The 22,184-nt window shown below is 50.1% G+C and overlaps 1 protein-coding gene across 1 annotated transcript in view; it reads left to right on the forward strand.

Annotated features, from left to right (window-relative positions):
- LOC140389047 (pinopsin-like) overlaps positions 1 to 22,184 on the forward strand; it is a 161,993-nt gene that overhangs the window by 39,903 nt on the left and 99,906 nt on the right. Inside the window, exon 2 of the mRNA XM_072473207.1 lies at positions 9,028 to 9,356. Within this exon, the coding sequence (XP_072329308.1) occupies positions 9,028 to 9,356 (329 nt within the window). The remainder of the gene's footprint in view (positions 1 to 9,027; positions 9,357 to 22,184) is intronic.

Here is a 22,184-nt window from a genome sequence, read left to right on the forward strand (position 1 = left end):
TCAGCACGTCGCTTTACCGCAAACCCACGGATAACCTCATGATGCTCCACTTCTCCAGCTTCCACCCTAAACACATTAAAGAAGCCATCTCCTATGGACAAGCGCTCCGTATACACAGGATGTGCTCAGACGAGGAGGAGCGTAACAGACATCTACAGACGTTGAAAGATGCCCTCGTACGAACGGGATATGGCACTCGACTCATCGATCGACAGTTCCAACGCGCCTCAGCGAAAAACCGGACCGACCTCCTCAGAAGACAAACATAGGACACAACCGACAGAATACCCTTCGTCGTCCAGTACTTCCCCGGAGCGGAGAAACTACGTCATCTTCTTCACAGCCTTCAACACGTCATTGATGACGATGAACATCTTGCCAAGGTCATCCCCACACCCCCACTACTTGCCTTCAAACAACCGCGCAACCTCAAACGAACCATTGTTTGCAGCAAACTACCCAGTCTTCAGAACAGTGACCACGACACCACACAACCCTGTCATGGCAATCTCTGCAAGACGTGCCAGATCATTGACATGGATACCACTATTATACGTGAGAACACCACCCACCAGGTACGCGGTACATACTCGTGCGACTCGGCCAACGTTGTCTACCTCATACGCTGCAGGAAAGGATGTCCCGAAGCGTGGTACATTGGCGAGACCATGCAGACGCTGCGACAACGAATGAACGGACATCGCGCAACAATCACCAGGCAGGAATGTTCCCTTCCAGTCGGGGAACACTTCAGCAGTCAAGGGCATTCAGCCTCTGATCTCCGGGTAAGCGTTCTCCAAGGCGGCCTTCAGGACCCGCGACAACGCAGAATCGCCGAGCAGAAACTTATAGCCAAGTTCCGCACACATGAGTGCGGCCTCAACCGGGACCTGGGATTCATGTCGCATTACATTCATCCCCCACCATCTGGCCTGCAAAATCCTACCAACTGTCCTGGCTTGATACAATTCACACCTCTTTAACCTGGGGTTGCCCCATCTCTGGATCTGTAAAGATTTAATCACCTGCTAATGCTCGCATTCCTAGCATTGTTTGGCATCTTTGAATTTGTCTATATATGTGTTTCTGGAACAGACCTCTTCATTCACCTGAGGAAGGAGCAGCGCTCCGAAAGCTAGTGACATCGAAACAAACCTGTTGGACTTTAACCTGGTGTTGTAAGACTTCGTACTGTGCTCACCCCAGTCCAACGCCGGCATCGCCACATCATTACTAAACTCGGCAGACTGCATGTCAAAATTCATGATGGTCTGCTGTGTGCTGCAGACCCTCACCATCATGATGGCTAGCTCTTGACATGAGTTATATGGCAAACAGCTGAGAAGCTGGAGGAGGAGAAAGAAGAGGAGGATGCAAATAATACAGCCCCTTTCTGGTTGGACTGTCCATGAATGACGACTCAGTCTGTATGTGATACAGTAAACACAACCACAATTCCACATTCACAAATGGTCCCACACCTTATACCTCTCTGTAACTTGGGCACAAAGTAAAAACTAAAAGATTCCAAAAAGTAAATATTCCACACTAAATTGATAAATCGAACTTTGAAATATTGCATATAAATAAATGTGAACTAATTACTCTTGTACATTCCCATAGTATCTGGACTCCATGGGCGGGATTCTCCGACCCCCCGCCAGGTCAGAGAATCCCCAGGGGGCGACGTGAATCCCGCCCTGCCGTTCCGACGCCGGCTGCCGTATTCTCCGGCGCTGGTTTTCGGGCGGGGGCGGGGATCACGCCGCACCGGTTGGGGGCCGTTGGCAGCGCCCCCCCCCCCCCCCCGGCAATTCTCCGGGCCCCGATGGGCCGAGTGGACGTCGGTTACTGGCCAGTCCCGCCGGCGTGAATTGGACATGGTCCCACACGACGGGACCTGGCTGGTAGGCCGGCTAGTGTGGTCCTCGGGGGGTGCAGAGGGCCCCGGCCCCGGGGCACAATGATCTGCAGGCGGGCCTGTGCCGTGGGGACACTCCTTCCTTCTGTGCCGGCCTCTGTGGGGCTCAGCCATGGCCTGCACGGAGGAGACACGCCCTGCGCATGCGCCAGAACACGCTGTCCGGTCTGCGCATGCGCGGGACCACGCCGGTGGTTCTGGGCATTCGCAGGAACACGCCAGCCCTTTGGCGGCGGTTGGTGCAGCGCCAACCCCTCCGGCACCGGCCTAGCCCCCGGAAGTGCAGAGGATTCCGCAACTTCCGGTCGGCCCGACGCCGGAGTGGTTCGCGCCGCTTTTTACTCCGGCATCGGGCCATCGGGGGGATTCGGGAGAATCCCGCTCCTTGTGTCTGTGACTTGTCCTAACACTCCAAGCAGTGCTACCCCAATGCCTGGTGGAAGGCTGTGGATTTACATTGGGGGAGACTGCAGATGGCCTTGCAAGATGGCCTTGAGCAGCTCTGAAGCCTGGCTCGAGAATGCAATATCTCTTATGAGCAGTAACAATCTGGACTTCCTTGGCTGAAAGGTAACAGCAATGTCACCGGCAGAGTGCGAGGGCTTAGAGGATGAGTATTGTCATCATGAGAGAGGCCAACAGGTTCATACGACACTACGAGCCACTGTCATTCAGCGGGTGAAGCTTCAGCAATCCTAGTAATCCTTTGAAGGACAGATTGCTGGACTGCTGCGTCGCCCTGCAAGTCATTTGAAAATTGATATCCGCAATAAGTTGGCTTGCGTGGTAGGCAGCTGACCTTGCATGACTTCAGTCTTGATGTGTTAAGTAAGTTGGTTCAACGTTGACTGCAACTGGATGCAGTGAAACTAGAAACAGGCTTCTGACACAGGGGCAGCACGGTAGCATTGTGGATAGCACAATTGCTTCACAGCTCCACGGTCCCAGGTTCGATTCCGGCTTGGGTCACTGTCTGTGCGGAGTCTGCACATCCTCCCCGTGTGTGCGTGGGTTTCCTCCGGGTGCTCCGGTTTCCTCCCACAGTCCAAAGATGTGCAGGTTAGGTGGATTGGCCATGATAAATTGCCCTTAGTGTCCAAAATGGCCCTTAGTGTTGGGTGGGGTTGCTGGGTTGTGGGGGTGGGGTGGAGGTGTTGACCTTGGGTAGGGTGCTCTTTCCAAGAGCCGGTGCAGACTCGATGGGCTGAATGGCCTCCTTCTGCACTGTAAATTCTATGAGATGGTCCAACACTGTTTTATTGAACTTGCTGATTGCTGTACATAGTCTGCTGTGAGTTGACACTCTATCAATCTAACTGATAACCTCCTACTGGCTTGACCAGACTAACTCTCTACCTCATGGTGATAGTGCTCACTGGCTTGTGCACTCTTACTATCTCAGTAGCTGTGTCCTGTAGAGAGAGGGAGAGTCTTAATGCCCTGTTTGCTTTATAGTGGTGGTGTCCTGTCTGGTGATTGGTTGTTATGTGTCATGTGTGTTCATTGGTTATCCTGTGTGTCAATCACTGCATCTCATTATATACATGAGTTGATATTATGACATCTCCCCTTTTTGAAGTAAATTTTGGAACGTGGCGATATATATACATGCATGATTATATACAAGTGGTGAGTGAATTAACATATGTACATGGGAAGGTGTCTATCGTTCAGATACGGAGTAAACTGAACAAAATTTACAAGATTTAAGACTATAGATTCAGTCTTTGTGGCGAGCGACAAATTCTTGTTGATCGCCTCAGAGGTGGAGGGGGGATGCCGGCACTTTGACAGGTGGGATTGCTGCCATGTCGGTGACCTCATGGAGAGGCGGGATTGCTGCCAGATTGGTGGCCTCGTGGTGCGAGATGTCCGGAGGAGGCATGATGACATGCAGAGAAGTGCAGCCAGGCGGTGGGCAGGGAACTTTTCGTAGCGCCCTCCTGTTGCGCTGTAGAATGGAGCCATCAGCCATTTGGACAACGAAGGACCTGGGGGCAGCCTGCCTGATGACAATAGCTGGGGCTGACCAACCTCCCTCAGGCAACTGGACACGAACAACATCGTCTGGAGCCAGCGCAGGTAGATCCTTGGCATGAGCATCATACGTGATCTTCTGCTGGTCCCTGGATCGCTGCACTTTCTGCAGCACCGTGAGGCAGTTAAGGTCTGGAACATGGATGGCTGGGACAGTCGTCCTCAGATTGCGGTTCATGAGCAGCTGCGCCGGAGACAAACCAGTCGACAGAGGGGTTGCCCTGTATGCCAACAGTGCCAGGTTGAAGTCCAAGGCTGAGTCTGCAGCCTTGCACAGCAACCGCTGGACAATATGGACCCCTTTTTCGGCCTTCCCGTTTGATTGCGAGTAATGGGGACTGGATGTGATGTGACTGAAGTGGTAGGATCGTGCAAAGTCAGGCCACTCTTGGCTGTAGAAATATGGGCCGTTGTCACTCATTACTGTGAGTGGTATGCCATGCGTGGCAAACGTCTCTGCAGGCTTTAATCACTGACTTGGACGTGAGGTCCGACAGCTTCACCACTTCCGGGTAGCTGGAGAAGTAGTCGACCAAGAGCACGTAATCACACCTATTTGCATGAAAGAGGTCTATCCCCCCCCCCCATCTTGGACCACGGAGAAGTCACAATCTCGTGCTGTTGCAGTGTTTCCATGGGCTGAGCTGGTTGAAACTTCTGGCATGTTGTGCAGTTGAAGCCAGTGTTGGCAATGTCCTGGGTGATGCCAGGCCGGTAGACTGCCTGCCGAGCTCTGCATCGACATTTTTCGACCCCAAGGTGACCCTCATGGATCTGTCTGAGCACCATGGCTTGCATGCTTTGGGGAATGACAATTCTATCTAGTTTAAGAAGGATCCCCTCGACAACCGTTAACTCGTCCTTAACGTTGAAGAACTGGGCGCACTGCCCCTTTTGCCAGCCATGGGCGAGGTGTTGCATCACGTGCTGCAGTCGAGGATCTTTGGCAGTTTCTTCACGTATCTGGACAACTCGTTCATCAGTGGCTGGGAGGTTGCTGGCACACAACTGCACCTGTGCCTCGATGTGGCGACACGGCATATTGATGGATCGGGATAGGACATCTGCGACGATCAGCTCCTTGCCCGGTGTGTAGACGAGTTCAAAGTCATATCGGCGGAGATGAAGAAGAATTCGCTGCAGCCGAGGTGTCATGTCATTTAAATCCTTCTGGATTATGTGGACTAAAGGCCTGTGGTCTGTTTCCACCGTGAACTTCGGCAGACCTTATACGTAGTCATGAAACTTGATTATTCCTGTCAGGAGATCCTGACACTCCTTTTCGATCTGGGCATACCATTGTTCGGTCGGAGTCATGGCCCTGGAGGCATATGCCACTGGAGCCCAGGGCGAGGAATCGTCTCGCTGGAGGAGCACCGCCCCAATGCTGTCCTGGCTTGCATCTGTGGATATCATGGTATCCTTGGCTGGGTCAAAGAACGCCAGTACTGGGGCTGTGGTGAGCTTCGCCTTCAGCTGAAGCCACTCCGCTTGATGTGCGGGAAGCCACTGGAACACTGTTGACTTTTTAACGAGATGCCGGAGGGCTGTGGTGTGGGATGCCATGTTGGGAATGAAGTTTCCGAGAAAATTTACCATCCCGAGGAAGCGGAGGACCGCCTTTTTGTCCTCTGGTGTCTTCATTGATTGCCAGCACCTTGTCGGCGTCAAGTTGCACACCTTGCTGTGAAATGTGGTCACCTAAAAACTTGATAGCGGACCGCCCAAACGAGCATTTGGCCCTGTTGAGCTGGAGGCCATTTTCATGAATCCTCTGGAAACCTGTTTGAGGCGAGCAATGTGATCCTCGGGCGTCATGGACCAGATGATCACATCGTCCACGTAGACTCGCACCCCCTCGATGCCCTCCATCATTTGCTCCATTATGCGATGAAATACTTCGGAAGCTGATACGATACCAAAAGGCATGCAGTTGTAGCAATACCTGCCAAACGGAGTGTTAAAAGTGCACAGCTTCCGACTGGACTCGTCCAGCTAGATTTTCCAGAAGCCACGGGAGGCGTCCAGCTTGGTAAAAAATTTGGTGTGAGCCAACTCACAGGTCAATTCTTCACGCTTTGGGATCGGGTAATGCTCTCGCAAGATGTTGCGATTCAGGTCTTTGGGATCAATGCAAATGCGGAATTCACCAGAGGGTTTCTTGATGCAGACCATGGAGCTGACCCAGTCTGTGGGTTCCGTGACGTTTGAGATGATGCCCTGGTCTTGGAGCTCTTGTAGCTGCGCTTTCAGACGATCCTTGAGAGAAGCCAGCACCCGGCGTGGTGCATGAATGACTGGGGTGGCATTCGGCTGGAGCAATATCTTCTAGCGATATGGGAGGGTGCCCATCCCATCAAACATACTGTGGTATTGTGTGAGAATGTCGTCTATCTCAGCCTGGAGATTCGCATTGGGCGAGGCCGTTGCCGGTGTCGACGATATGGCATGAACTCGCTGTACCAGATTTCGGAGTTTGCATGAGCGAGAACCGAGCAGGGATGCCTTGTCAAGCTGGACGATCTCGAATCTCAACGACGCCTTGATTGCCTTGTGAGAGACACCTAGCTGACACGGCCCACTGGCAACTATGGCATTACCATTGTAGTCAAGGAGCTGGCAGGCTGGTGGAAGAATGCTAGGTTGGTGTCGGATGCTGTCGAGGTCCGACTGTGATGTGAGGTTCGCAGACGTGCCACTGTCCAATTTAAATCGGATGCAAGACTGGTTGACCGTGATGACGGCACACCACTCGTCGTCAGGATCCACACTGAGGATCGAAAGGCGGTTGGCAGGCACGGTAGAGACCAACTCATCTGTGGTGATGATGCCCATCCGATATGGAGACTCGAGGCAGTCAGCATCGGGGTCCGTTGGGCTGTCTGGATCAGAATCCTGAATGCCTTGTTGTACGCAGCGGACACGTCTGCGCTGCAGCTGGGATTGCTGGCAGTTGTTCGGTGGAGCGGACCTGCAGAAGGCCGCGTAGTGGCCAGGCTTTCCACACTGTAGACATCGCCTTCCTTTGGCTGGACATTGCTACTTTAAATGGGCGGAGCCACAATTCAGACACGTCATGACGCTGATGTCAGCATGTTTTGTGCGCCATCGCGTATGCGCAGTGCGGTCGGCCGACGTTCGCGCATGTGCCTCAGGGTCTTGGGCCTCATCGTCCACCCGGTCGTGGCGCGCATGCGTGGGGACCCGAGAAAAGCGTGCGAAATGGCCACTCTCCTCGATGCTCAGGCCTTGCATTTTTGATATGGCCTGCACCCTTTCTGCCTCGTGGGAGGCCAGTTTTGCAGTTTCTGCCACCCTGATGCGGGAGTAGCGATTTCTGGCATGCTCATGGACAACGCACGTTTCGATGGCGACGGAGAGAGTCAACTGTTTGATTTTGAGGAACTGCTCCCGCAGGGAGTCAGACTGGACCCCGAAAATGATCTGATCCCAGATCATGGAATCAGTCGTTGAGTCATAATTACATGACTGCGCTAGGATGCGGAGATGGGTCAAGAAGGACTGAAAAGGTTCATCCTTACCCTGAATCCTCTGTTGGAAGATGTACCGTTCAAAGCTCTCATTCACCTCAATGTCGCAGTGACTGTCAAATTTCAGCAGAACTGTCTTGAACTTTGTCTTGTCTTCGCCACCGGAAAACATAAGCGAGTTATAGATGTGGATGGCGTGATCCCCCACAGTCAACAGGAACAGCGCGATCTTTCAGGCATCCGATGCTGCCTCGAGGTCGGAGGCCTCGATGTACAGGAGGAACTTTTGCTTGAAGACTTTCCAGTTGGCACCGAGGTTGCCGAAGATCCTGAGTTGCGAAGGAGGAGGGATGTTTTCAATGCTGCTGGATGGCTGCTTGCTGGTCGTTGCAGATGCACTCGAGGTAGGTTCGTTCGGATTAATAGCACTCTGTGTTAAGTAAGTTGATTCAACGTTGACTGCAACTGGATGCAGTGAAACTAGAAACAGGCTTCTGATACAGGAGATCGTCCAACACTGTTTTATTGAACTTCCTGATTGCTGTACATAGTCTGCTGTGAGTTGACAATCAATCTAACTGATAACCTCCTACTGGCTTGACCAGACTAACTCTCTACCTCATGGTGATAGTGCTCACTGGCTTGTGCACTCTTACTATCTCAGTAGCTGTGTCCTGTAGAGAGAGGGAGAGTCTTAATGCCCTGTTTGCTTTATAGTGGTGGTGTCCTGTCTGGTGGTTGGTTGTTATGTGTCGTGTGTGTTCATTGGTTATCCTGTGTGTCAATCACTGCATCTCATTATATACATGAGTGGATATTATGACAAGTCTGAGCTGGTACTGCAGTACCCCGACAGTGCGTGGCTTCTGGGTGGGTTCTACAATGGGAGCCGAGGCATCAGCCATCGCAATCCGCAAAATGGTTAGGTCCTCAAATGTGCTCATAGAGTTTGGCCACTCTTTCCTTGTTAAAAAGGATGGTTTCCATGTCTGCACAAAGTTCACTGCAAAGTTAGTACTGGACTCCTCCAAGCTCCTTGACATTACATGCAGACTTCCTGACAGGCCTGCCAATTCATTGTGTATGTCCACTGTTCTTTTCTCGGCTGCCCATCAAAGTGCTGATTTGAATCCTCTTCAGCAAGTACCATCTTCATCATAGGAGTAAGAATATGCAACCGCCTTTGTCCCCCACTGGTTAGTTCCTGTGGCCTCTGGTTCTGCACCATCTTGTCCTGCAAGAAAGAGTGAAGTGGGCCAGTGAGTGTAATGCAGTCACTTAATTGAGTATTCATGGGTCAGAAGAATGATTGAAATAAGAAATTCAGATACAGCAAAACGCAACAAATGCTCACAAAAAAATACTTTTATACAGAGGGAGTATATCCAATATCATATCTGATTTAAAATTTGCTAATATGCAGTTTCATTAGTCCGAAGTTGAATTGAATATAACTCATCCTCACCAGGGATTTTCGTTTGGTGAGGCCGACTGATTTCAAAGAGTTCTTATGGAATTTCTTATATCATTTAAACATGTTTTTCTAAACATTCAATATGTGATTGTTTTTCTTTGCAGGTACTGTATCATTAATTTCTTTGGCTATATTGTCATATGATCGTTACATTACAATCACTGGAACAACAGAAGCTGACAGAACAAACTACCGTAAAGCCTTTGCTGGGATTTCATTTTCTTGGATCTACTCACTGATGTGGACATTGCCCCCTCTATTTGGATGGAGTCGTTACGGTCCAGAGGGACCAGGAACTACATGTTCTGTGAACTGGTACTCCAAAGACACTGCCAATGTGTCTTATATTATGTGTCTCTTCACCTTCTGTCTGGTCATCCCCTTTCTGGTGATTGTCTACTGTTATGGAAAGATGATGCTGACAGTGAAGAAGGTAAGTTGCACCATTTTTCTTTTTTTATCTAGGACCCACGTTGATGTTACTGTAATAATAATAATAATCGCTTATTGTCACAAGTAGGCTTCAATGAAGTTACTGTGAAAAGCCCCTAGTCGCCACATTCCGGCGCCTGTTCGGGGAGGCTGGTACGGGAATTGAACCCGTGCTGCTGGTCATGTTCTGCATCACAAGCCAGCTGTTTAGTCCACTGTGCTAAACCAGCACTAGTGTACCAGCACTAAGGAATGGCCTAAGGTGGAGGGTATGCTCAATTAGGCAGTGGCTTATAAGAAGAAGCTTGTGCCAGAGTTCCATTGTTGATGACTACAGAAAAATACCTAAACTTGGGAAGAAACCATTTGGTTTGAGTAAAATATAATTGAGTTCAAGGGAAAAGTTCCACTCGGGCTGAGTAATAGGGAGAGGCTTTTCCTGTTGATGGAAGGGTCGAGACACAGAGGATACCAATTGAGGTGATTGACAAAAGAAGCAATGAAGGTATGAGGAAAAACCTACTTACACAGCAAGTGATTAAGATCGGGGAATATACTGCCTGAGAGTATGGTGGAGGCAGATTCAATTGCAGCTTTCAGAAAAGGATTTGGATAATTACCTGGGGCGGGATTCTCCGACCCCCCCCGCCGGGTCGGTCCGACCCCCCCGCCGGGTCGGAGAATCGCCGGGGTCTGGCGTGAATCCCGCCCCCGGCGGTTGCTGAATTCTCCGGCACCGGAGATTCGGCAGGGGCGGGAATCGCGCCGCGCCAGTTGGCGGGCCCACCCCCCGGCGATTCTCCGGCCCGGATGGGCCGAAGTCCCGCTGCTAGAATGCCTGTCCCGCCGGCATGGATTAAACCACCTCTCTTACCGGCAGGAACAAGGCAGCGCGGGCGGGCTCCGGGGTCCTGGGGGGTGCCCCCACGGTTGCCTGGCCCGCGATCGGGGCCCACCGATCCTCGGGCGGGCCTCTGCCGTGGGGGCACTCTTTTCCTTCCGCCTTCGCCACGGTCTCCACCATGGCAGAGGCGGAAGAGACCCCCTCCCCTGCGCATGCACGGGGATGCCGTGAGCGGCCGCTGACGCTCCCGCGTATGCGCCGCCCGGCAATGTAATTTCCGCGCCAGCTGGCGGGGCACCAAAGGCCTTTCCCGCCAGCTGGCGGGGTGGAAATCAGTCCGGCGTGGGCCTAGCCCCTCAAGGTTAGGGCTGGGCCACTCAAGGGGCAGAGGATTCCACACCTTTGGGGCGGCATGATGCCGGACTGATTTGCGCCATTTTTGGCGCCGGTCGGCGGACATCGTGCCGATTACGGAGAATTTCGCCCCTGAAGAGAAAGATGTTACAGGGGGAAATGATGAGGGTGTGGAGGTAGCTTTGTTGCTCTTGCAGAGAGCCTGCACAGTCACAATTGGAAAGAATGGCCTCCTTCTGTGCTGTCACCATTCTATGGGATGGAAGTTTTGAATGTTATAAATTCCAGTCTTTCGAATTCTGTCTGTGAATTCTCCACCCATTAAATTAAATGGAGCAACTTTGACACTCTGCAATAGTGCCAAATGGATGGTAATGAGTTGGCAACCCCATTACCCACCTCTCTTAAGAGGCAAGTGTGAGAATATTCTGGTGTAGGTGTGTGGACTTTGTGTGAGAGTGTAAAGAGGGAGATGGTGAATTGGTATCCTGCTTTGTAACAATGAAAATAGAGAGAGATGTAAAACAGACTATAAAACCTGCTAACATCCATTTTATACTATTGTCCCAAATCAAAATTACCCCCTAATGTGTGCAACATAGTGGGTGAACAACCCGAAGCTACTTCCACTCCCTTATCATTTTCCTCTGTAACATCTTTCTCTCAGGTAATTATCCAAATCCTTTTCTAAATGCTGCAATTGAACTGAAATCATTACATGTAATTGACCAGATATTCAATGTGCCAGGCAGGGGACATCAAAACTCACAGCAAGAAAGGTTCACACCACTCGGAAACAGTAACAGTTTATTCAGCCAAGAGCACATTTCCCCAGGATGAAGTGGTTCAGGATCAACACAGGCTGTTAGATAGTACCACCTGTTTGACTGCATAGCAACCCCCCAAATAATCCATGTTTAAATTGCCATAAGCTGTTTTCATGGTGTGGTGTAAGTTCAGGTAATTCAACAACTGCCTCTGATACATATGGTCTTGATATAAAATGAATGGAGTTGCTCTGTAACACAATCCGCCCTCCTGATCTGTGCTGTGAATGGAACAGCCTGCCGTGAAGGTGATCTCAAATGGCCGATCTCGTGGCAAATATAATATTCAAAATTAAACCCAACAGTAAGGAATATGTTCCTGTTTATTTTTACATAGAGATGGGGGAAGTGTTTTGAACTTTCCTTCAATATATATTTATGGTGATTGAAGTCAATGGGAGGGACAAAATTCAGGGCTTGAAAAGCCTCGTGGAACCTATGGTTATATTACATAACCACCTTCAAGGCTCTGACAGCCAAAGCCAGGAACCCTTAACCCACCCCACTGATGGCCAGGAGAGCAGTTTGGCAAACTGTTCCCCGCCTTCTGCTTATTGCTGCGTGTTGCAACTCCTACCAGGAGATCTGCTGCCGTGGTATGTCGCACTCATCTATGTCCAAATATTTCAAGTAGAGACACTTGCTGCTTTATTATTTAGAGGATGATTTGGATAGTATTTGTGACAGATTAGACTTGTTTCTAAACACTTTAAATAGTCAAGGATAATATTAAATCGCTTTTAGCTTCTGATGTTTCTGAAAGCAACACTTCACAGGTCGGCGCAACATCGAGGGCCGAAGGGCCTGTACTGCGCTGTAATGTTCTGTGTTCCTATAAATGAATGACCCACACTTGTAACTAGTGGCAGGTAATACATTACAAGTTGGTTTCATTTCTTTAACCTAGTGATAAGGTACCGTTGCTCTTGCCATGAATGAAGGATGTAGCGAAAGTTAAAGTAGACTTTAATAAGTCTTAGGTGCTGCTGTATCACAGCTCACATGCCCTGGGAGAAAAAAAAGAATTCTATTTCTTTTTTTTTTATCATCTGAGCTTGTGAAAGAAAAGCAGGAAGGAACAAGGTCGGCATTCATTCTCCCATTCACACTGTAAAGGCAATTCTCTGCTGCATTTTTAAAGTTTTGCAGAGGAGCCGCTTCACGATGTGGACGCCCTTTTCCGCCTTGCCATTCGACTGGGGATGCAAAGGGCTGGGCGTCACGTGTGTGAAGCCGTATGAAGCGGCAAAAGAAGACCATTCTTGGCTCGCAAAACAGGGCCCGTTGTCAGACATGACGGTGAGCGGGATGCCATGGCGCGCGAAGGTTTCTTTGCATGCTCTGATGCCAGCTGATGATGTCAAGTCGTGCAGGCGTATGACCACCGGATAATTTGAGAAATAGTCAATCAGAATGATGTAGTCCCTGCCGAGTGTATGAAAGAGGTCCACGCCCACCTTCGCCCAGGGGGACGTTACTACCTCATGGGGCTGAAGTGTCTCAGGGGGTTGCGCCGGCTGAAACCTTTGGCAGGTGGGGCAGTTGAGCACCATGTTGGCGATGACGTCGCTGATGCCCCGCCAGTACACAGCCTCTCGGGCCCTCCACCTGCACTTTTCAACCCCGAGATGGCCTTCGTGCAATTGTTCGAGGACAAGCCGGTGCATGCTGTGTGGGATCACAATCCAGTCCAACTTTAGGAGGACGCCATCAATGACGGCCAAGTCGTCCCGGATATTGTAGAATTGTGGGCATTGCCCCTTGAGCCACCCTTCCGTCATGTGGCGCATCACACGTTGTAGAAGGGGGTCAGCCGCAGTCTCACGGCGAATGTGGGCCAGGCGTGCATCAGTAGCCGGAAGATTGGCCGATGTGAAGGCTACTTGTGCGTCGACCTGACAAACGAACCCCTCCAATGCGGGCGGTGTTCTCACTGCTCTGGACAGGGCATCCGCGATGATGAGGTCCTTTCCTGGGGTGTAGACCAGTTGGAAGTCGTACCTCCGGAGCTTGAGCAGAATGCACTGGAGGCGAGGGGTCATCTGGTTGAGGTCCTTCTGAATGATGCCGACCAGGGGGCGATGGTCGGTCTCCACAGTGAACTGCGGAAGACCATACACTTAGTCGTGGAATTTGTCGATTCCGGTTAACAAACCCAGGCACTCCTTTTTAATCTGCGCATAGCGCTGTTCTGTGGGGGTCATGGCCCGCGAGGCATAGGCGACCGGGGCCCATGATGCAGTGTTGTCCTGTTGCAAGAGTACTGCCCCAATGCCGGACTGGCTGGCATCAGTCGAGATCTTTGTGTCCCGAGTAGTGTCGAAGAACGCCAATACCGGGGCGGTGGTGAGCTTGATCTTGAGCACCTCCCATTCCTTCTGGTGTGCGGGCAGCCACTGGAATTCCATTACCTTCTTTACCAGGTGGCGAAGAGCCGTTGTGTGCGAGGCCAGGTTGGGAATAAACTTCCCCAGGAAGTTGACCATCCCGAGAAAGCGTAACACTGCCTTCTTGTCTGCCGGCTGCGGCATGACTGCAATAGCTGCCACTTTGTCGGCATCCGGACGCACCCCTGACCGGGATATGTGGTCCCCCAGAAACTTTAGCTCAGTTTGGCCAAAAGAACACTTGGCTCGGTTGAGGCGCAGGCCGTGATCTCCTATCCGTGCAAAGACACGCTGGAGACGACTGATGTGCTCCTGTGGTGTGGTGGACCAGATGATGATGTCGTCAACATAGACGCGCACCCCTTCGATGCCCTCCATCATCTGTTCCATGATGCGATGAAACACCTTGGATGCCGAGATGATGACAAACGGCATCCTATTGTAGCAGTATCTGCCAAAGGGAGTATTGAAGGTGCACAGCTTCCTGCTGGACTGATCCAGTTGAATCTGCCAAAAACCCTTTGAGGCATCAAGCTTGGTTAAAATTTTAGCCCGGGCCATTTTGCTCGTGATTTCTTCCCGTTTGGGTATGGGGTAGTGTTCCCTCATGATGTTATTGTTCAGGTCTTTCGGGTCGATGCAGATCCGGAGCTCGCCAGAGGGCTTTTTTACGCACACCATGGAGCTGACCCATGGCATGGGCCCTGTGACCCGGGAAAGCACTCCTTGGTCCTGCAGATCCTGCAGCTGCTGCTTGTGGCGGTCTTTGAGTGGTGCTGGGACTCTACGAGGTGCGTGAATGACCGGGGTGGCGTCCGGTTTGAGCCGTATTCTGTAAGTGTAGGGCAGTGTGCCCATGCCCTCGAAAGCCTCCTGGTTGTGGGTGAGGAGCGAGTGGAGCTGCCCCGTAAAGTCTGCATCCGGGAAATCGGAACGTGCCTTCTGGAGACAGAGTGTGTACCTGCTGAACGAGGTGGAGGATCTTGCACGCCTGTGCACCTAACAGAGAGTCCTTCGAGGATCCAACTATCTCAAAAGACAGTGTGGCTGTGTATGAATTGTGTGCAACTTCAAGCTGGCAGGACCCCGTGGCCGGGATGACGTTCCTGTTGTAATCAACCAGCTGACAGTGGGATGGCCGAATCGGTGGTTTGACCTTCAAGGTGTGGAAGGCTGACCATGCAAGTAGATTGGCGGAGGCACCAGTGTCTAAGCGGAATGTAATTGGTGATCGGTTGACCGTTAGGGTCGCACACCATTCATAGCCCGGATTAATGCTGTGCACTGGCATCGGCTGGTGGGTCCTACTTGGGGACATCCGGTTCCTGTCTATTACCGCAACGCGGAAGGGTTCCCGGTCGTCAGTGTCACCGGTCTGCACGTCGTCAGGGTATGACTCGGTGTATGTGGACTGAATGGCCCGCACGTCCCTGCGAGGCTGGCGGAATTGCGGATGGTTGATAGGTTCAGCTGCTCGACAGCAGGCAGCGTAGTGACCCATCCTGCCACAGCGGAGGCATTGTCGCGCTTTGGCCGGACATTGCCGCTTTAAGTGTGCGGATCCACAGTTGCCGCACGTCGTGACGTCATGGTGTTCGTTGCGCCACCGCGCATGCGTGGTGCGGTCCTGCGTAGAGCGCGCCTGTGCATCATGTCCCTCTGCGTCGATGTCCCCTCTTTTGGCGCGTACAAGCGCGGGAGGCCTCGGAAAGCGTGCGATATGGCCGCCCTCGTCCGGGCCGCGGGCCGGATCGATTGGACCCGCTCGGCCTCGTAGGACATCTGCCGTGCCGATTCGGCCACCTGGAATTGGGAGTACCGTCTGGTCGCGTTTTCGTGGGGGATGCAGGTTTCGATGGCGGTGGCTAGGGTGAGGCGCTTTATTTTGAGGAGCTGCTGGCGTAGGGTGTCCGAGGTGACCCCAAAAACTATCTGATCCCGAATCATGGAGTCGGAGGTGGCCTCATAGCCGCAGGACTGCGCGAGGATATGGAGATGTGTCAGATAAGATTGAAAAGGCTCATCCTTACCCTGCAGGCGCTGCTGGAAGAGGTACCTCTCGAAGCTCTCATTAACTTCCACGCTGAAGTGTTCCTCAAATTTTAGAAGCACCGTCTTGTACTTCGTCTTGTCCTCGCCTTCCGCGAATGCCAGGGAGTTGTAGATGTGGACGGCGTGTTGCCCCGCCGTGGAGAGAAGGAGGGAAATTTTCCTGGTGTCCGATGCATTCTCCCTGTCTGTGGCTTCTAGGAAGAGCTGGAAGCACTGTTTAAACAGCTTCCAGTTGACGCTGAGATTTCCAGCGATTTGGAGCGGCTGCGGCGGACTGATAGTGTCCATGGCGCAGGATGGCGGATCTCTGAAGAGGGGCAGGTAGGTCTCATAGTCGCTAGGGAGTTTCCAGGCCTGGTATCATGTTGTGTTGGGTGTTCCGATACACAAACAAACCAACACGGTTGTAGATGGTACAACTCTGTTTTATTATTCTGTACAATAATAACTATTAACTTCTGGCTGTGGTTCGTACTTTACCAGCTAACCTGTGGACCCAGCCCTATCACTATCTTAGTGAGGCACTCAGCACATGGTCTATGTCTGAGTGGCACGCTGTGAGCTCTGTGCTCTGAGCTATCTCCTGTTAGAATGAGCGGGAACTGTGGTGTTCCCTGTTTTATAGTGTGTGTGCTCTCACTGGTGATTGGCTGTGATGTTGTGTGTGTGTTGGTTGGTCCATCTACCTGTCCATCAGTGTGTGTGTGTGATTGCACCATGATATGTTAATATGGATATCATGACACTTGTGACACTAATAAAGATTATTATTATTGACTATTCCCATGGGGCCCTATTAGACCCACTGACTTTCCTCTCAACTTCCAGAGCTCTGGGATGTCCTTTTTTCTGCAATGGAAACACACCGGTCTCCAGCTCCCCTCCTCTCAGGTTGAAGGAGGACATCTCACACTTTTACTGGTATTTTCTTTTGTGAGCGCGGGATGGGGTGGGGCTTTTCCTCCCGAGGTCGCCCTGCCCACATTTCCAGGGCTCAAGGTTTGGAGAGAGTCTTCCTGAGTTTCCAGCCCTATGGGTGAGTTCACAGCTGTCAGCAGTGATGGCTGTATCCTGGACTTTGAGGATTCTCTGCTCCTCCAAGTATGTGCTCAGCAGTTTTACCACCTCGCATAATCCCTCATGGGTGCTCAAGATCTTTAAAGACCATGCCCACCGGTCAAACAGTATTTGCTTCTGCTCTTCTAACTCTATGCAGGGTTGCATGTTTTTCGTACGAGCTTTACAGAATTGCTGGCAATATGTTTCTGGGACTGTCTTATAGGCACTGAGGATAACAGTCTTGATCTGTTCATAATTCATGGACACATCAGGAGTCAGCTTGGAATAGATCTCTTGGGCTCCCACTGACAGCAGCCCTGGAATTAAAAATATCCGGATATCCGATGATCATTTTAGCTGTCCTGTTATTTTTTCCAAACTGGCAAAAAAAATGACTCCACGTTAGTCTCTTCAAATTTGGGAATTAACCTGGCTGACCTCAGGGCCTCAGCGAGAGGTTCTGGGTTAGGGAGATAGGGATGCTACCGGGTAGACAGAAATTTTCCCTCACAGCTTCCAGCAGTTTGACCTCTCTCCCTTTGTGCTCGTAGCTCCATTTCCAATTTTTGGAGATGGAAATCTCTTTCTCTCTTTCCCTTTCTTAAACGTTTCCCTGTATTCTGGGCTTTCCCAGATCAAATGTGACTAGTGGAGAGGATTTGGAATCCAGGTTCTACCTTTTCTGTCAAATGTGTGGGAAACAAAAATTCCATCAGCAACTGGATCAGTTTGCTTCTCTTCACTTTACTGTGTAATTTTAACTGTACCTACCTAGCGACTGCTTTCAGTTGCTCTGTGCTTAAAGATGCTAATATTCCGCCGTTCAAGTTTCCTTGTTTGATCAACACCTGGGCATCAAAAGTAGCCATTTTCTTACTGGTAAGTTACTGTATTTTAAAATTCGTTCCAGCCCAGGTTTTTTCTCTGAACTTCCAATTGACCCTTTTACTTCAAATTTAGCTTGTGTTATGACTTGGACTCTGGTCATATTCAAATGGGTGTACGTTGACTGTAGCTCTCAATTTCTGTTGTGGACAGGAAGGGGTCCGTTCAGACAGCATTCATTTCTCCTCTCACCACCCGATGACTTGTTCCTTTTTTAATAAGCGCTGGTGTATTTCACAACACGTCGGTTTTTGTGTGATCCAATTCCCACTAATAACCTTATAGCAAACTCGGAAGAAGGATGTTAGTTCATTGCACACATTCAAAAACTGTGACACATACTGCACAGGCACAGTAAAAAGTGGGATAGGGTAAAGAAGGTTTTACAGTACAGAGACCACAGAGAAAATAAATATTGGTTAATGCGAGTTTCAGAGTCCAGAGTCAAAGTCCAAATTAAAATAAAGACATGAGGATTTTAAAAAAAAATTCGTTCAGGAGATGTGGGCCCTTGAACTAAATGGTTTTCTAGGCCATTTAAGAGTCAGAGAATCCCTACAGTGCAGAAGGAGGCCATTCAGCCCATCACATCTGCACAAACCCTATGTAACCCCTATCCCTGCAACCCCATCTAGGGACAATTTTGCATAATCAATCCACCTAACCTGCACATCTTTGGACTGTGGGAGGAAATCGGAGCACCTGGAGGAAACCCACTCAGACACTGGGAGAATGTGCAATCTCCGCACAGACAGTGACCCAAGCTGGGAATCGAACCTGGGTTCCTGGCGCAGTGAAGCAGCAGTGCTACCACTTTGGCACCATGCTGCTTGTCTGGAGTCACATGTAGGCCAGTCCAGGTAAGCATGGCAGATTTCCTTCCCAAAAGGGCATTAGTGAACCAGGTGGGTCTTTACAACAATCAACAATGGTTTCATGATCATTGGACTTGTAATTCCAGATTTCTTTTTTATTGAATTCAAATTTCACCACCTGCCTTGGTGGGATTTGAACCCAAGTCCCCAGACCATGATACTGGTTCTCTAATTAATAGTCCACCACCGCCACCCCACATTAAAAAAAAAATATATATATATATAGCATTATGTGTTGTTGCTTCACAAAAGTAAATGTTTAGACCTCCTCAATATACGTTGCATTTAATCCTCCTTCAAACACATCCAGCACAGAAAGTCATATCCTTCCTTGGAGTAAAGAGATCTGCTCATCTTCTTCCATACCCACCTCAGGCCCCCAACCATTGTCCAAGTTTGCGCCTCAGTAGGCACAGTAAGCTCCCAGTGTGAATCTGATCATCAAGAGGGCCTTTGCCAATGCAAAAAGAATTCCAGTAGTCTGCTGTGGGAATGTAACTGCAGAAGACACAGCAAGGAACTTCAAAGCTGTCTGCAGGCCTCCAGCAAGTAAGGCTTTGATATTATTCTAAAGGTGGCTTCAGAATCGGAGTGGGAGGAGGGTTGGAACTGCATGGGAAAAACCCAGAGGCAAACTGAGTGGGCTGGAATTTGTGATCGCATCACAATTGTACCAATTCATTTTGATTTCCAGGCTCTACGTCTCCAATAGGCACAGCATCTGTGGTGTGCACCTACAACATGCGTGCAGCTGTACTTAAAGGGACAATCAACAAATAGAGGTTGGTTGAGTTCAGGAATGGATGGTAGACATTGAGTAAAGAGCAGCAGCTAGTTTCAATTATGCATCACTGGGTACTCAAGGGCAGGAGAGACTCACTTTTCCCCAGCAATGGGAGGACCAAACCTACTGCTCTGACCAAGCTGGGTGGTTGGAGGTATCTGAGGAAGTCAATGGCAGGAGTGTTGCAAAATCAACCATGGTCCCTGCTTCTGGTTGCTACCCACTGACCTCTGATAGAGGGAATATCAGCTCCTCAACCCTCCTCCGGCTGCAACCCATCCACTGCTGTGCATATTGTGCAGAACACAGCACACCATTGTCATTCTGTTTACACTGGCTAGTCAGTACATCATGGTGCCCCCAGACCTATCGATTCCAATAATTTTCTCAGTAACATGAGCATGTGCTGTCAGGGATCACTCCTTCACCTCATAGAATTGTTGAATCCCTGCAGTGCAAAAGGAGGCTATTCGGCCATTTGTGTCTGCATTGACCCTCCAAAAGAGCACTCCAGCTAGGTAAACCGCCCCCCCCTCCCCTCCCCCTCCCGCCCAATCCATGCAACACCATAACCCCACCTAACCTTAGTGACATCTTTGATCACTAAGGGGAAATTTAGCATGGCCAATCCACCTAACCTACACATCTTTGGACTGTGGGAAGAAACCAGAGCATCCGGAGGAAACCCACGCAGACATGGGGAGAACGTGGGAACTCCACACAGTCACCCAAGGCTGGAATCAAACCCGGGGTCCCTGGCGCTGTGAGGAATCAGTGCTAACCACTGTGCCACCATGCCGCTCATTGGCACCATGAGCCAAATTGGATGACGATAATCCTTGTCGCCGATGAGTCTGCTCACCGGAAAGAAAAGACCCGGGGTGTTCGACTGCTGGGTCTTTGTTCCTGATCACTGTCAAGTGTTCCCTGCATTGGAGAGATAGAGGAGAAATCAGCAAGGATTCCTCTCTCTCACTTCCCCATTCTCCCTTCAGTATGAATGCACAATTATAGCCCTGAGTAAATCTGGTGCAGTTTTGCATGAATGTCTACTCCTGGTTGCACAGCAACTGAACGTTGATGGGTGAATATCCCTTGCAGTTTATAATAACTCCCTGTTGCTGTGGTAGTGTTTGAAATGGCATATCAATGGTTCACTGTACCTGTGGGGATTCAGTAAAAGAGACCAAACCAGTGTCTGCTCACTATAGCTATTCATCACTGGGAAAGAAGCCATCACTGACCTGCAGTCCAAGCTGCTGCTGATCTTGTCAGTTTGAAACCTCCAAAGTTTGAAATAAAGCTGCAGCTACACAAGAACTCTCTGATAAACACCAGTTTCAATAGATGAGTTTTTATTTGGATGGGGCAATGACAAGTTTAAATACCCACCTGAATTGCCGTTCAATCTGTTTCAATGGTAATTTTCGTGAGTTCAGGAAACCCGTTCCGTCAAATGAAATATGGAGGCAAGTTGAAAATAATTTTTTTTTTAAAATCTCATTAATGTTTTCCAAGACTTCATTGATCCAGTTAGAAAATGTCAAGTGTTCCCTGCGTGTCTTCCATCAGAATCTAAATGCACCTTTGTTAATTCAGAAGTTGCCACATTGGAGACTGGTTGTTGTACTGCAAAAAATAAAATCAACAAGTCTTGCTCCCCATCCATTCCCAACCCAACCCAACTCTTGGGTTAAAATTCCCCCCAAAGCCTCTGTGACCAGATAGAGAGTAGAATTCTGCAAATCCCTCTCTTCATTGGGAAACTCTGGGTCTTCTCCTCCACTCCGACAGCCTGGCCATTGTCTTGCATGTGGCAGGAAGTGCCAGTAACACGGATGCAAAAAAAGAAGATCCAAGCTCTCCACCACTGCTCTTTGCATGCTGTCGTCAACAACAGTCCTGGTGGGGGGGGGGGGGGGGGGGGGGGGGGGGGGGGAGGGGGAGGAGCGGGTGAAGGGGTGGTAGGGCTCAGCCCCCTTCATTTATCCCAACAGCATTTATGCCATTTTCCCAAGGTTCTTACCGAAAGTACAACAAATGAGCAGAGACCTTCTGTATAAATTGAACCTGACATTTTTAAACTATCCACATGCAGTGATTCTATCGCTGCCAGTATTCGAACAATCCTCTTAGTAAAACTGGGCAACTTTAGAACTGAAGCAACCACATCATAACATGTTTTGCTTTGAAATTATCAAAGTGCACCTTATTAAATGGCGGGCAGTTGCAGTCTAAAGAATCGCACAGTTACATCACTGCTCGAGTATTGCATTTAATTTCTTGATTGTTCAGTCAGATCCTAAGAACAGGAGCCAAGGACAAGAGAAATCCATTTTGTTCATTCGTATTTATTTTAATATTATTCCAACTCGATCAGATTATTCTCCAACTGCATCTTGCTCGCACTTGGGCCTTTCCGCCCAACTCCTGAACTGACACATTGAACAAAAAAAAATCTTTCTGGGACCCAAGTCACCCGGATTCTGGATCGGTGGAGATGGGATGCAAGTTGGGAGATGTCCTGACGTACAGATCTATGTGGAAATTGCCCAGGAAGGTTAAACTTCCGATGGGCTGATTTCCGCTGCCTGGGACCCTTTGTGAATGTCTCCGCCCCTAAGATCAGGGCATGGATCTGGAGGACTATCTGCATCCTTACCCTGGAAATGTTGTGAGGGTAGCACAGTGGTTAGCACTGTTGCTTCACAGCATCAAGGATCCGGGTTCGATTCCCGTCTTAGGTCACTGTCTGTGTGTAG

This window comes from Scyliorhinus torazame, chromosome 14 (assembly GCF_047496885.1).
Source record: "Scyliorhinus torazame isolate Kashiwa2021f chromosome 14, sScyTor2.1, whole genome shotgun sequence".
NCBI lineage: Eukaryota > Metazoa > Chordata > Chondrichthyes > Carcharhiniformes > Scyliorhinidae > Scyliorhinus > Scyliorhinus torazame.